The 13546-nt window shown below is 35.1% G+C and overlaps 1 protein-coding gene across 5 annotated transcripts in view; it reads left to right on the top strand.

The window, feature by feature from the left end:
* TP53BP1 (tumor protein p53 binding protein 1) overlaps nucleotides 1-13546 on the top strand; it is a 127395-nt gene that overhangs the window by 67561 nt on the left and 46288 nt on the right. For 3 of the 5 annotated variants that reach the window (XM_074235236.1, XM_074235233.1, XM_074235235.1), the window contains exons 13-16: nucleotides 3981-4100; nucleotides 5142-5345; nucleotides 10608-10665; nucleotides 12373-12465. In XM_074235236.1, coding sequence (XP_074091337.1) covers nucleotides 3981-4100; nucleotides 5142-5345; nucleotides 10608-10665; nucleotides 12373-12465 — 475 coding nt within the window. Of the gene's footprint in view, nucleotides 1-3980; nucleotides 4101-4874; nucleotides 5017-5141; nucleotides 5346-10607; nucleotides 10666-12372; nucleotides 12466-13546 lie in introns of those variants that run through there. The other 2 variants (XM_074235238.1, XM_074235237.1) reach the window with 2 other exon arrangements.

Raw genomic sequence — 13546 nt, 5'->3', positions numbered from 1 at the left:
CCTTTATTTTTTGCCAGTTAAGTTTTATATTTTTCTTTCCTAATTCTGTAAAGTAATTTTCTGATAGTTTGATTGATATTGGCACGGAAAAGAAAAAAGGCAACTCAAAACCAACCAATAAACCATATTTAATACTATATACAATATTCCTGTAATTCTCCACTAGTATAAAAAAGGGGGAGGGGAGGTGCTTTTTTTTAATGTATTCTTCAGGATCAAGCTTCTCGGTCATTATATTACATAGTGCTAGGTTCTTTTTTTGTTAGTTCTTTTCATTTACATTATTGTAGTCATTTTGTATGTTTTTCTGGTCCTGTTTACATTCGTTTTTGTTCAGTTCATAGAAAAATCTTCTCATGTTTCTCTGTTATTTCTTAGATAATATTCTATTACCTTCCTGTACCATATATCCTCCTTGGGCATATATCTATATCTATATCTATTTTTGCCAGGAAGTAGGGTATTTAGAAGAGAATTCAGGACGTGAACAAATGATTATTGGTATTAGAGAATAGGATTTGATTGTTTTCATCTTAACCAAAGATGAACCTAATAAGGACCAGAAAGAATATGTTTGCATGGAAGCTTGCTCATTTGAGAAAAGTGCCTAGACATAACAATGGAGAGGCCTGCAAAAGAAATGAAAGAAAGACTGGGTTGATATTCATAATCTCAGATGTTTGTAGAACATTGCCATATATTGATTATAATGAAATTAAGAGCTTAACACTAGTAAGTAAACACAATCTCATAGAATTCACTTAGACATAATTATAGGTCTGTCATATGTGAAAAAAATAGCCTATGCAATGAATTAGCACTGTATATTGAATCTTTTTCACAGAGGAGGTGACATTTGAATTGGATTTTCTTGATTAGCTTTACTAATAAATTTGCTTTTCTTAAGATGAAGTTCACAGAAGTCTTACTCAGGTCCTATTTTTAGATGAGCAAGGCAGAACTGAAGTAGAAATGTTGGAAATATTTATTAGAATGTTTGTAGATTATTATTTAGTGAACTGATTCATAAAAAAGAACACCATAACATCTTAGAATTCTTTTTTAAAATTTATTCTTATTTTTGTACAAATGATTTTTTATACATTACTAAAATATTCTTGTTTAAGAGTAAACATAATACCCCCTCCCCCCAAAAAATACAGACCCTCATGAGCGATAAAGGAAAGAGAAAAATTAACATGAAAATTAATAATAATAATAATAATAATAATAATAATAATAATAATAATAATAATAATAATAAGTACAGCCAGGTGGAGCAGTGGATGGAGCACTGACCCTGGAGCCAGGAGCATCTGAGCCCAAATCCTACCCCAGACACCCAACAGTCACTCAGCTGTGTGACCCCAGGCAAGCCACCCAGCCCCATTTGCCCTGACCCCCCCCATAATAATAATAATAATAATAATAATAACAATAATAATAATAATAATAATAATAATAGTAATAATAATGATAAATGTGCTGTGTTCCAACACCTCCAGCTCTGCCACGGGTGGATCACATTCTTTATAAGTCCATCACAAAAGCTACTTCCATATTTTTCCACTGTTGCCATTGCTCCTCGCAACTCCCTCCATTTGTACTTCCCCACTACCATATACTATATTTTCTCTCTCCTTTCACTCTGTCCCTCATCTTAATTGTGCTGTAGGGTAGTTGAGTGGTGCAGCAGACAGATTCCCGGCCCTGAGGCCAAAGGCCCCGAGCTCACATACCACCCCTTACCCAGCATCCACCAGGCCTTGTGGTCCCCGACAGGGCCATTCAATCCCAGCCCCTTGCAAGAAATAAAAAAAAGAAAATGCATTATATCTGACCACTCTCCCCCCCATGGTCCGTCCTCTCCTCCTTCATTCACATCCCCCCTCTTCCCCTGTCCCCCCACTCCTTACTCCAGATGTCTATACCCCATTGAGTATATATATATACTGTTTCCTCTCCTAGCCACCTCTGATGAGAGCAAAGATTCCCTCATTCCCCCTTGCCTTCCCCCCTTCCATATCATTGCAATAGCTCACTGTAATAAAAAAATCTTATATGAAATAACTTAGCCTATTCCACCTCTCCTTTTTCTTTTTCCCATTACATTTCCCTTTTAGCCCTTGAATCCATTTTTATACTATATTATATCTTAAAATTCAGCTCTCTCCTATGCTTCATCTATAAAAGCTCCTTCTACCTGCTCTGTTAAATGAGAAGGTTTATATGAGTATTATCAGTATCATTTTTCTATGCAGGAATACATGCAGTTTATCATCGTTAAGTCCCTCATATTTTCCCCTTCTCCTCCACTCTCTATGCTTCACCTGAGTCCTGTATCTGAAGATCAAACCTGTTCAGCTCTGGCCATTCCAACAGGAACATTTGAAATGTCTCTGGTTCAGTGAAAGTTCTTCTTTTTCCCCTGGAGGAGGACGTTCAGTTTTGCTGGGTAGTTGATTCTTGGTTGCATTATGAGCTCTTTTGCCTTCTGGAATATTATATTCCAAGCACTACGAGCTTTTAATGTAGTTGCTGCTAAGTCCTGTGTGATCCTGACTGCAGCTCCACAATATTTGAATTGTGCATCTTAGAATTCTTAGCCTAGTTTTTTTTTTGTTTTTGTTTTTGTTTTCTTAGGTTTTTGCAAGGTAAATGGGGCTAATTGGCTTGCCCAAGGCCACACAGCCAGACAACTACCAAGTGTCTGAGACCGGATTCGAACCCAGGCACTCCCGACTCCAGGGCCAGTGCTCCATCCACTGTGCCACCTAGCTGCCCCCCAAGTTTTTAGGAGGATTAGATTGTAGGAAATTTGGTGCAAAGATAAGTATAATCTCCTGGATTGAGATTCAAGGTGCAAAGTCAGTCAATTTAAGAGGGATAGGAAATGTTGAAGAACAAAAAAAGTTTAAACAATATTTTTCAATCAATAAAACGATTTTCTTCCCATGACTATCCCTCAACCCCCACCAAAAAAAGAAAAAAAAATCAAAGCCCTTGTTATTGTTACAAAGATGCATTGTCAAGTCCAAAAATTATGTCTCATTCTGCACACTAAATATATTATCTCTCTGTTATGCTTCATTGTTAGTTATTGAGCTAACTAGAGTTTTAAAAAATGAAGTTATAATGATATGTGAGAATAATACTGATGCAGAAGATAAAGAGACACCCAGGACACCATTGTAACTATGGGGAATTCACTGATCATAGAATAGAGAGAACATGTAAGGAAAAAATGGAAGTAAGGTAATATATAAGTACTAAAAACAAATACATCGTAATAGTATAGTTCTAAAGGAGCACTGAATACAGGCTGCTTGTCAGGAATGTTGTAGGAGGACTATTATGCTTCAGGCAGGGAATTTTATTAAATGATCTCTTTAGTTTCATTTTGTAACAGCAATACTACCTTTATACAAATTATGAAATATTAAATGTTTTGTTGCTCTCACAGTTTTATGTTTTGCAGACTTTCTCTTACTTAGACATGCTCTTATCGGGTCTATCAATATAATTCTCTTGTGATTTTTTGGGGTGGGATTTTAAGATTTAAATAGTTCAAGAAAAGACCAACTTAATTTCTTTTCCCTAATATTGATCTTTGATAAGTAGGACACACTGTGCTAGGTATTTCTAAAGCCAAAGCCTGTCATTTTTGTACATAGTCTTTCCTGAAAGTTGAGAAATACTTTGGCAAAAGGGGAGACTTTTAAGTATGTATCTTTGTAAAATTAAAGACTTATTGTTAAAAGAAGAGGGTTTTTTCTTTGGTTAAAACAAATAAATCATAAACTGAATTTGTAATAAAGGTTAATATGGTGAAGAAATGAAAATCACACAGGAGACATGATGACTGGAGGAGTAACATAGTGACTGGAAGAGATTTTGGAAGTTAAGGAAAAGAATGAACTCCAATAGGCCTCTTTTAAAGTTTACTCTTCTGTTGCATATTTTGTGTCTTTCTTTTTCAGAAACACCATTTCATTTCACTCTGCCTAAGGAAGATGATGTTATCCCATCTTTGACCAACACAACCCCACCTTTGATTGGGCATCTTAAATTAGGTCCAAGGAGACACAGTACTCCTATTGGTGAGTGATATGAAACTGAAACTCTTTGAGCTAGAAATTCTGAGATGTCATCCTTTATAATAAGGATATCCTTAGGATCATCTAAGGAATTGGGATTAGGTTCTATCATTTATTCTTCTTGCTTCAGGAAAAATAAGACTGACTGCAGATCTTCATATGCTTATTCTAATCCCATTGGGGATCTGGTGACAATTTCCAGTTTCTTCTGTTTTGAAAGTATTCTTTTTGGCCTTTTAGAAAAACATATATTTGAATAATAGAAGTTGGCTGTGCTTGCTTTTTCACAGAAGCTAATCAAAATATGGAGGGGAGTCAACTTCCAAAAAAAATTAAGCAAATATTGATGTAAGCTTCTTGAGGGCAGAACAATGTTTTTTCTTTAGTTTACCAAAGTTTGGCAAAGGGCCGGGCACATAGTAAGTGTTCCATCAAAATGCTTTTTTCATTCATACATTGATTGAATAAGCAACTACTTTGTGTGAAACACTAGAGGAAATGGAAAGTTAGAATGAGTATAAGAAAAGGAGGGAGGGGAATATGGCCTGAACTGAGATAATATAGGTTTTAGGTAGGGATATAAGTTCATGGAAGAGGTCTTCTTATGCAGGACCATGTACAAATAATACTTCTGCTTGACAGGCAGGAATATTTAGGTAGCTCCCTCCTCTTCAGCAGTTCAGTAGTGTTCTACATTAATCTATTTGTTTTCTCTAGTCAGTGCTGGGAGGTAACTGTCATGCCGTCTGGAGTTTCCTGCTACCTATGCCTGATGCTGGCAGATGTGGGTTGGCTGAGGGCTCATGCAGCATCCTAAATCCAGATGTGGAAGTGGAACTGAATCCTGTTGCTCCTCTTAAGACCAGGTGTCAATTATAGCGTGTAGTTGTGGATTTTTGTGACAGGATCTCTCTCCTAGGTACAACACCTTGGATCTTGCAAACCTGTCGAATTATAGAGGCAAACTGATGACCCTGAGGTGCTGTATTAAATGTTTGTGCTTTAGTGGTTTTTTTTTTCTTCCTCCTCCTTCCTTTCTTTCAGTTGTGGACAGCTATTCAGAGAGCCCCTTAGCAACCAGTGATGTCATGGCAGAGAGTTCTGTGGGGTCCAATGATGTTACTGTTGAGAGTGAAAAAGGGGATTCCAGAGCTGTCCCAGAAATGGATGAAAAATTATGTCTGAGAATGAAACTGGTCAGCCCTGAGACTGAGGCGAGTGAAGAGTCCTTGCAATTTAGTTTGGAAAGTAAGTTGTCTTTTTATGCATATCTAGGTAAGCTATGATAAGCTTCTGACCCCTTGTTTATATTATAAGATCCAACTGAGTAATAATCTTGGCTATTCTTAGTACTCTCCTTTTTTAAATTTTATCTCAATTTTTACTGATACTTTTTGTTTTTCTATCATTTTTTCTTAGTACATCCCTCTCCTTTCCCTGGAAACATGCTTTATAAAAATTAAAGAAGAAATTTAAGAAGTTCAACGAAACTAACCAGCACATTGATTATCTCTAACAGTATAAGCATATAAGCATAAGTCATATCCACTGTTCCTCATATCTGCAGTGAAGGAGATCCAAACCCTCTTTTTTTTCCCTAAGTAGGGTGAACAATAGATTAGCTAGTAAAAAATGAATTTTGGGAAATTTGTGTTAGACTGAATTTTCTGATTTTTGAGGCATTTGGCAATGCTGCCTAGGCTGGTTGCATTTTAGTACTTTATTTTGGTTTGGGGAGGAGAGCGATATCTGGATAATTAGGTGATAATATGATAGAAGTACTAAATATTCTTTATTATTCAGTCAAAAACTCCCTAGTTGTTTGATGGTTTAACCTGGTATGATAGAATGTGAATAAACTAAAACCATAATGTCCTTGTGGGATGATGTAGGAACATCATAAAGTTAGCATGGAACTTTTCAAAGAGAAAAGACAGCATTTTCTTTTGAGATTATAAGGGAATTGGATGGGATTCAAGAGTGAATCAGAATGGCACATCTTAGGTTGAGGAACTGTAGTAGTAAAAGAGAATAATTTAGGATCACTTCATATGGGACAAAATAGTTTACTTCTCATTTACCTTTTCTGATTGTATTTATGTAATCTCTTTTCCATTGTTAGGATGTTTTTTAAAACTAGAAAACATTCTTTCTGATGAGTTTTGTATGGAGATGTGGGGCATAGAGGAAGGATGCACTGGAAATGGATGTGAGGATAGAGTGACATTGGCAGAAAGAAGGAGACTATTAGGTGATTAGGGATTAGGTATTTCAGAACCCAAGAAGTTATACCAGCTCTGTACCTTTGAAAGTCATAGGATCACAGGATTTAAGAGCTAGGAGGTCCCTTGGGCATCATTTGATATATGTCTCTTATTTTTACAGAAAAGGGAACATTTCTAAAGAAGTTAAATGATTTGCCACATAGATACTTAGTAGCAAAGCTGGAACTTGGACTCAGGCCCTCTGCCCCTAAATCTAATGCTCTTCCTGGTTTGTTTTTTAAAATTGTGAACTTAACAGACTAATTGATGTTAATACCAGAGTAAAAAAGAGAACAAGAATTATATGTGAAACCATGAATCTTGATGTAAGGAATAGAGGGAGTTAGGGGAGTCCATATAAAAAAAAGACAAAAGAAAACTTAACAATTACCTAGTACAGCACAAGGGAAAGTTAGATGTCTATCCTTTCCTCTTCCCTTAAATGGAGGAGTTTATGATTCTGCCCTCCATTCAGAAAGTCAAAAGGTACTGATGAGGAATGAGTGACAAGTTATTGGATTTTGTAAGATGATGAGATTTTTCTGTGATGATTTTACTAGGGACAAGGTAGAGAAATCCAAAACAGTGCTGTCACATGGGAAATTAGAAGATAGCCCTACTATCACTTTTTTTTTTAATTTTTAAAATTTAATTTTAGTTTTTGCAAGGCAATGGGGTTAAAGTGACTTGCTAAAGTCACACAGCTAGGTTATTGTTAAATGTCTGAGGCTGGATATGAGCTCAGGTCCTCCTAACTCCAGGACCGGTGCTCTATCTACTGCGCCACCTAGTGGTCCAACTACTATCACTTTTTAAATGGTTGATAGACTTCCTTAGTTTCTAATTTATGATTACAATAAAAATCACTGCTGTTTTTTGTACATTTTCTTCCTTACATTGATCCCTTTGGAGGAGCATATGCCTAGTAATACTAAACACTGGATCAAAGGGTATGCACAATTTTTATCTTTTATATACTTTCAAATTGGTTTCTAGATTGGCTTGACAACTTCAGAGTTCTACCAGTAGTGCATTAATGGTACCTGTTATCTCACAGTTCTTCCAACAGTTATTATAATTTTCCATTTTTTTGTCATTTTGTCAATCTGAAGGGTATGAAATAGAACTTGAGTTATTTTAACTTGCATTTTTCTTCCTATTAGAAATTTCATATGATTGTTGATAGCCTGGATTCCTTTATTTGCAAGGCACTTATTCATAACATTTCTCCTCTCTCTTCAGGGTATAGACCCAGTAGTGGTATTGCTGATCAAAGGGTATGCATATTTTTGTTGCCCTTTGGGCATAGTTCCAAATTGCTCTCCAGAAAAGTTGGATGAGTTCACAGCTCCACCAACTATGTAATAGTGTCCCAGATTTCCCACAACCCTTCCAACATTGATCTTTATCCATTCTGGTCATATTGGCCAGTCTGAGAGGTGTGAGGTGGTACCTCAGAAAAGCTTTAATTTGCATTTCTCTAATAAGTAATGATTTAGAGCAATTTTTCATATGACTATGGATTGCTTTGATCTCCTCATCTGTAAATTGCCTTTGCATACATATCCTTTGACCAATTGTCAATTGGGGAATGGCTTTTTTTTTTCAGTTTAGTTTTTGCAGGGCAATGGGGTTAAGTGGCTTGCCCAAGGCCACACAGCTAGGTAATTATTAAGTGTCTGAGGTCAGATTTGAACTCAGGTACTCCTGACTCCAGGGCCAGTGCTCTATCCACTGTGCCACCTAGCTGCCCCCGACTTTTTTTTAAATATGACTCAGTTCTCTGTATATTTTAGAAATTAGTCCTTTGTCAGAAACATTAGTTGTAAAGATTGTTTCCCAGTTTACTACATTTAGGAAATTAACTTTTGTTCCATGTTTGTTCCAATTTGCTACATAGCTTGGTTATCAGGACTTCATTAAAGAAATTTGCTCTAGAGATATTTTTCCCAGTTAGTTTTATTGTTCTGATTCTAGTCTCATTGATTTTTTTTTGTGCAAAACCTTTTCAATTTTATAAATTTAAAACTATCCTTTTTATTTTTTGTAGTCTTTCTCATGTTTGGTGAAAAACTTTTCCCCTTCTTCCTACTTGTGCAAGTACCTAATTACTTGCTTTTCTAATTTATTTAATATAACCTTTTGGATTTAGTCTTTAATCCATTTTGAGTATATTGTGAAATATGGTGTGAAAACTCATTTGCTTTACATTTTTTGTAACAGTTGTAGAATATTGAGCCCTTAACTGAGTAGAGATAGTCTTCTTAGGTTTATCAAATATTGAACTACTTACAGTGTCAGTTTCTTCTGGAGTCTGGATTCTAATGCTGTTTCCACTTTATTGTGCCCTTGGAGGCATATGCCTCCAAGTAAGTAAGGGTCAGTTTATCAAAGAAGTTTAGAGAAGTGAAAGGCAATGTTTTGAGGCCAAAGAAAAGTCTCTAGGTCACTCATTCTACTAACTGAGCAGAAGAGCTTGATGCCTTGGGATTCTAACTACAATTTATTGAAGTCTTAAGTTCAGGGCTGCAACTCAGACCTGACTCTGCTAACTCCTGCAAAACGAGGGAGTGAGATTAAGATGATCCCTAAGGTCCCTTCCTGATCACATCATTCAGTTTTGTTCAATTCAGGAAACATTGATTAAGAGCCTGAAACTACAAATTGGTATATACAACTTGCTATTCCCTTTAAATATATAATAAAATTATGTAATTTTTTCCTCCTTTTTTTCTTCCCTCCACTTTTCTTCCCTTCCCCAGCCCTAGAGATGGCTGCCATTAGACATAAAGGAGTAGTGTGTGTGTGTGTGTGTGTGTGTGTAAAATCATTCTATATATTACTGTATACTACATTCTCTTAGTTCTTCTCATTTTTCTCTTCCTTATTTGATACAACTTTATCAGTGTTTTTCTAAGATCATTGAGCTAAGCATTTCTTATAGTATAATAGTATCATCACAGTTATGTACCACAATTTGTTTGGCCATTTCCCAATTGATGAGCATCTCTGTAATTTCAAGTTCTTTACCATCACAAAGAGAACTGCTGTAAAATATTTTAGTGCCTGTAGATTCTATTCCTTTTTCCTTAATCATCTTTGGAAATAGTAGTAGTAGTAGTAGTAGTAGTAGTAGTAGTAGTAGTATTGCCAGGTCAAAAGGTATATAGGCAGTTTTCTTTCAGAAAGCTTTCCAAAATTGTTGAATCAGTTCACAATTCCACTAACAATGAATTAATTTCCCAATTTTTCCATATCCCCTCCATAATTTGTTACTTTCCCTTTTAATAAAGGTATAGCATGGTATCTCAAGGTCTTTTTAATTTGCATTTCTCTAATCAGTAGTGATTTAGAACATTTTTTAATACAACTGTAAATTGTTTTGATTCATTTGTTATTCTTGAGATTTCTCTTTCTGTGTGTATAAAAATTAGAGAGTTATCTTGTGGAGAGGCAGAATGGAATAGCTAGGTCATTGAACTCAGTGTCAGGAATTTAGGAAGACCTGTATTTGAATCCTACTCCAGATATTAGATGGGTGACCTTAGTCATACCTTGACATCTTTCTCAGCTTCAGTTTCCTCACCTGTGTTGGTTAGTTTAGATGATTGAGATAATATTTGTGAAGTACTTTTCAAACTTGAAAAAATAATAAATGTGAAATATTATTACTGTAATTATTCATTCTATTTTTATTTAGATCTGAGGTTCTTAACCTTCTTAACTTTTGGTATTTTGGTGAAGCCTACGAATATAATATTTTAAATACATAAATTACAAAGAAAGCCAATTATATTGAAATCTGTTAGCTATATTTGAAGTCAGATTTAAAAATATTTAGTTTAAAATGATAAATTTAAAAAATGAACAAATCTCAGGTTAAGGACCCCCTGATTTAGAGAGATATGTAGGTGATAATTTAGAACAGTGATTCAGGGAGTTAATTTTCATTGTTAAATAATACAGCTAAATTATTTCACATAGTATTTTTGGCTTTACCCACTTAGTCCTTAGAAAAGGTTTAGTAGGAATATTGATTGTTAGGAATGAGTATGCTTGTATTGTTAAATTGTAGTTCATGATTTTTCTTATTATTCCTTTTTCTTTATCTGTTTTTCTGTTCCTTTCTGCTGCAGAGTAGGGGGAAGAAAGAGTACAAAAATAAGGAAAAGCTTGTTAGGTATGACACTAACTGTATTCTTTCTCTATTTTTCTCCCTTCCCTCTTTGCCTGTGTTTTTGTTCAGAACCTGTAAGTGGTGAAAGGAAAAATGGATCCACTGCTGTTGCTGAGTCTGTTGCCAGGTAACTAGAGCTTGTTGCTATGCAGAGCAGTCTCACACAGAGCCACTGATAATGAAGAATGATTTATCAATAGCAGAAAAGATTAAAATGAAACCCAGAATAAGGGATTTGTAGGAGGAACTATTGAATAAATCAAAGCTTTTTTTTCATTAATATTCTCAAAAAACCCAGTATTTTGACTACTAATTCTTGACTAAATTGTTGACAAAAACAATTTTAAAAATTTATTCCATTAATAATATTACAATTTTTATCCTGAATATCTTTATTGGTGGGGCTGTAATGTATGCTAGGCGATTATTGGAAGCTCTCATAGAGGATAATTGTGGACTTTGTCCTTCAGGGATTTCAACTATTAGCCATTATGTAAGATCATTTTTAGTCAATGTCCCAAACTAACTGCTGTTTTGTGGTATATACTTATTATTCTTTTTGTTATTGTAAGCTATTACATAAGATCATTCTACTTGTGTCCCAAACTGACTGCTGTGTTGTGGAATAGTATTGCTGTTATTGTGGTATAGTATTGTTATTATCAGTTTTTCTTGCTCTAATGCCTTGAGGGTGACTGTATCTGTAGGTTCAGGCTTGTGTAGTTGAACTTTGCCATCTGGTGGCTATGAGAAGGTATGAAAGTTTCTCATCTGCTACTGACTATATGATAATAAAATATTGAATTACAGTAGTATTGCTTAAAGCATGACTAAAAGGTCCTAAGTCCTTCAATGTGATCCTAGTTATACCTCTTGCTTACTACATATTCTGGAAAAAATTTCATCTCTCTGAATTTAACAATTCTTCCTGTTAATGAAGTTAATATTTCTGGGTCAGGTTTATATGTTATTTTTGAGTATTCTACTTAAATATCCTTTATAAATATAGACTTCCTAGTGGGGAAAGAAACATTATTTTATTCTATAGTTTTTGCATTATTATTTTCCAGACACTGCTTATGGTTAGTCTTGCATGTGCAATTGAATTTACTTCTAAGGTTAGAGAAAAAACCTTAGAATATGGGAGAGAAGTCCTGCAGAGCAAGGATGGGAATATAACAAAGGAAGGGATTGGAATGAAGTAAAGGGATTATTAATGATTTATGTTACTGATAGTGGTATGAGGGTATTATTATATGTTTATCTTCTTTTAAAAACAAGCCCAAACAGATGAAAATCTTGATCTATAGAAATAGATTGAGGGAGATAGTCTCTTTGCCTGTTACTTTAGATTCTCATTATTTTTCTTTTCTTTATTTTTTTTTTGTTTCTATGTTTCTGTTTTTGACAGCTCTCATAAGGTTATGTTTGGAAGAATCACTCTTACTACAAAGATGGAGGAGTGTTGCTATTTCTGAACATTTGTAATATTAACACTGTCCCAATATGAGGCAAATCCTGTAGAGGGACCAGAAGTATGGTGATAACATGGGATTTGACCTTGTTTGATTACATTGTTGTTACTGATGATTTTTCTCATGATAATTTTCTTATGCTGCATTATTAGTATTTATAAGAGTGCTACATCCTGGATAAAGATGAATTATGGGAGGACTATAAAGGAAGGATTATTTACCTCCAGTGCCAAAGATTTCTAATACATAGTATAGTGCCTTACACATTCTAGACACTTAATAAATGCTGTTGCTTGATTGACAGGTATTTCTATCCAAATAACTATAGGATTATTATTATTTTACTTTATTATCCTTAGTTCTCAGAAGATGGTGTCTGTCTTTAGCCGTGTCTGTGAAGTCCGGCAGGATGACGAGGCCAAAGGCCATAATCTCCCATCAAGTCTTATCAGGTAAGCATTATTTTCATGTTATCTTTGCTCTCACATTGTTTCACAAAATTGTTGCTGCCAGAAAGTTATATTATCTCTTCTATGGTTTCTAATTTAGCTTTTTCTTGAATATGGCATATTCAAACCAGACAGAATCATGTTTTATTATCTTTATATTTTTGATTGGGGGGGGGGGGTTTGAACTCAGGTTCTCCTTACTCCAGGACCCGTGCTCTATCCACTGTACTACATAGTTGCCCCAGAATCATGTTTGTTAAAAAAAAATGGTCTTTGAAAGAAATGGCCCTTTCTCTTCATGACCTTTGAATCTGCAATCAGATTCCAACTTTTGTTTTGTCTTCTCCAGAAGGTGGCATCTTCAGTCTTTCCCTCTCTATTGAATATTCAGCCTCTCCTTTTTTATTGATTCGTTCACTCCTGCTTTCAAAAATATTCTTTAAAAAAAGCTTTTTTCTGCACTCTATGATCCCTCAAACTTTCATCTTATATCTCTCTCCTCCTTTTCTCAGTGAAATTATTTGAAAAAGCTGTCTTGATGTACTTGATACCTCAATTTTCTTCCCTCTCACTCTTTGATTCTTCAAAATCTGACTTTTGACCTCATCACTCCAATAAAACTGCTCTCTCTGATGTTACCAACAATTTCATTGTTGCTGAATCTGATGGTATTCTCTGTCCTTATCCTTGAGCTGTATTTGACTCTGTTGTTGACCACTATGTCCTCTATGGGTTTTCATGACTCCACACTCTTCCTGATTCTTCTCTAACCTGTCTGATCACTCTTCAATCTTCATTCCTGGCTTAAATCATCTGTATTATGCTCCCTAAATTCGGATATTCCCAAAGTTCTGTCCTAGGTCCTTTTTTCTCTCCTATACTTTTTCCTCTTGGCAGCTTCATTAGCTCCATGGGTTTAATCTTCATCCATATATGACTTCTAGAGCTACATATTCATTCTCAGTCTTTCCCCTGAGTCTCAGTCCTGTATCTCCTGTTATATAGTGGGTATTTCAGAAAGAATGTCTCAGTGACATCTCGAATTCAACATGTCCAAATCTTGACTCATTATCTTTCTGTTTAA

The sequence above is a fragment of the Macrotis lagotis genome, chromosome 4 (assembly GCF_037893015.1).
Source record: "Macrotis lagotis isolate mMagLag1 chromosome 4, bilby.v1.9.chrom.fasta, whole genome shotgun sequence".
In the NCBI taxonomy this organism is placed as follows: domain Eukaryota; kingdom Metazoa; phylum Chordata; class Mammalia; order Peramelemorphia; family Peramelidae; genus Macrotis; species Macrotis lagotis.
The sequence above is the reverse complement of the archived record's forward strand: the minus strand, read 5'-3'. Positions and strand labels throughout refer to the sequence as shown.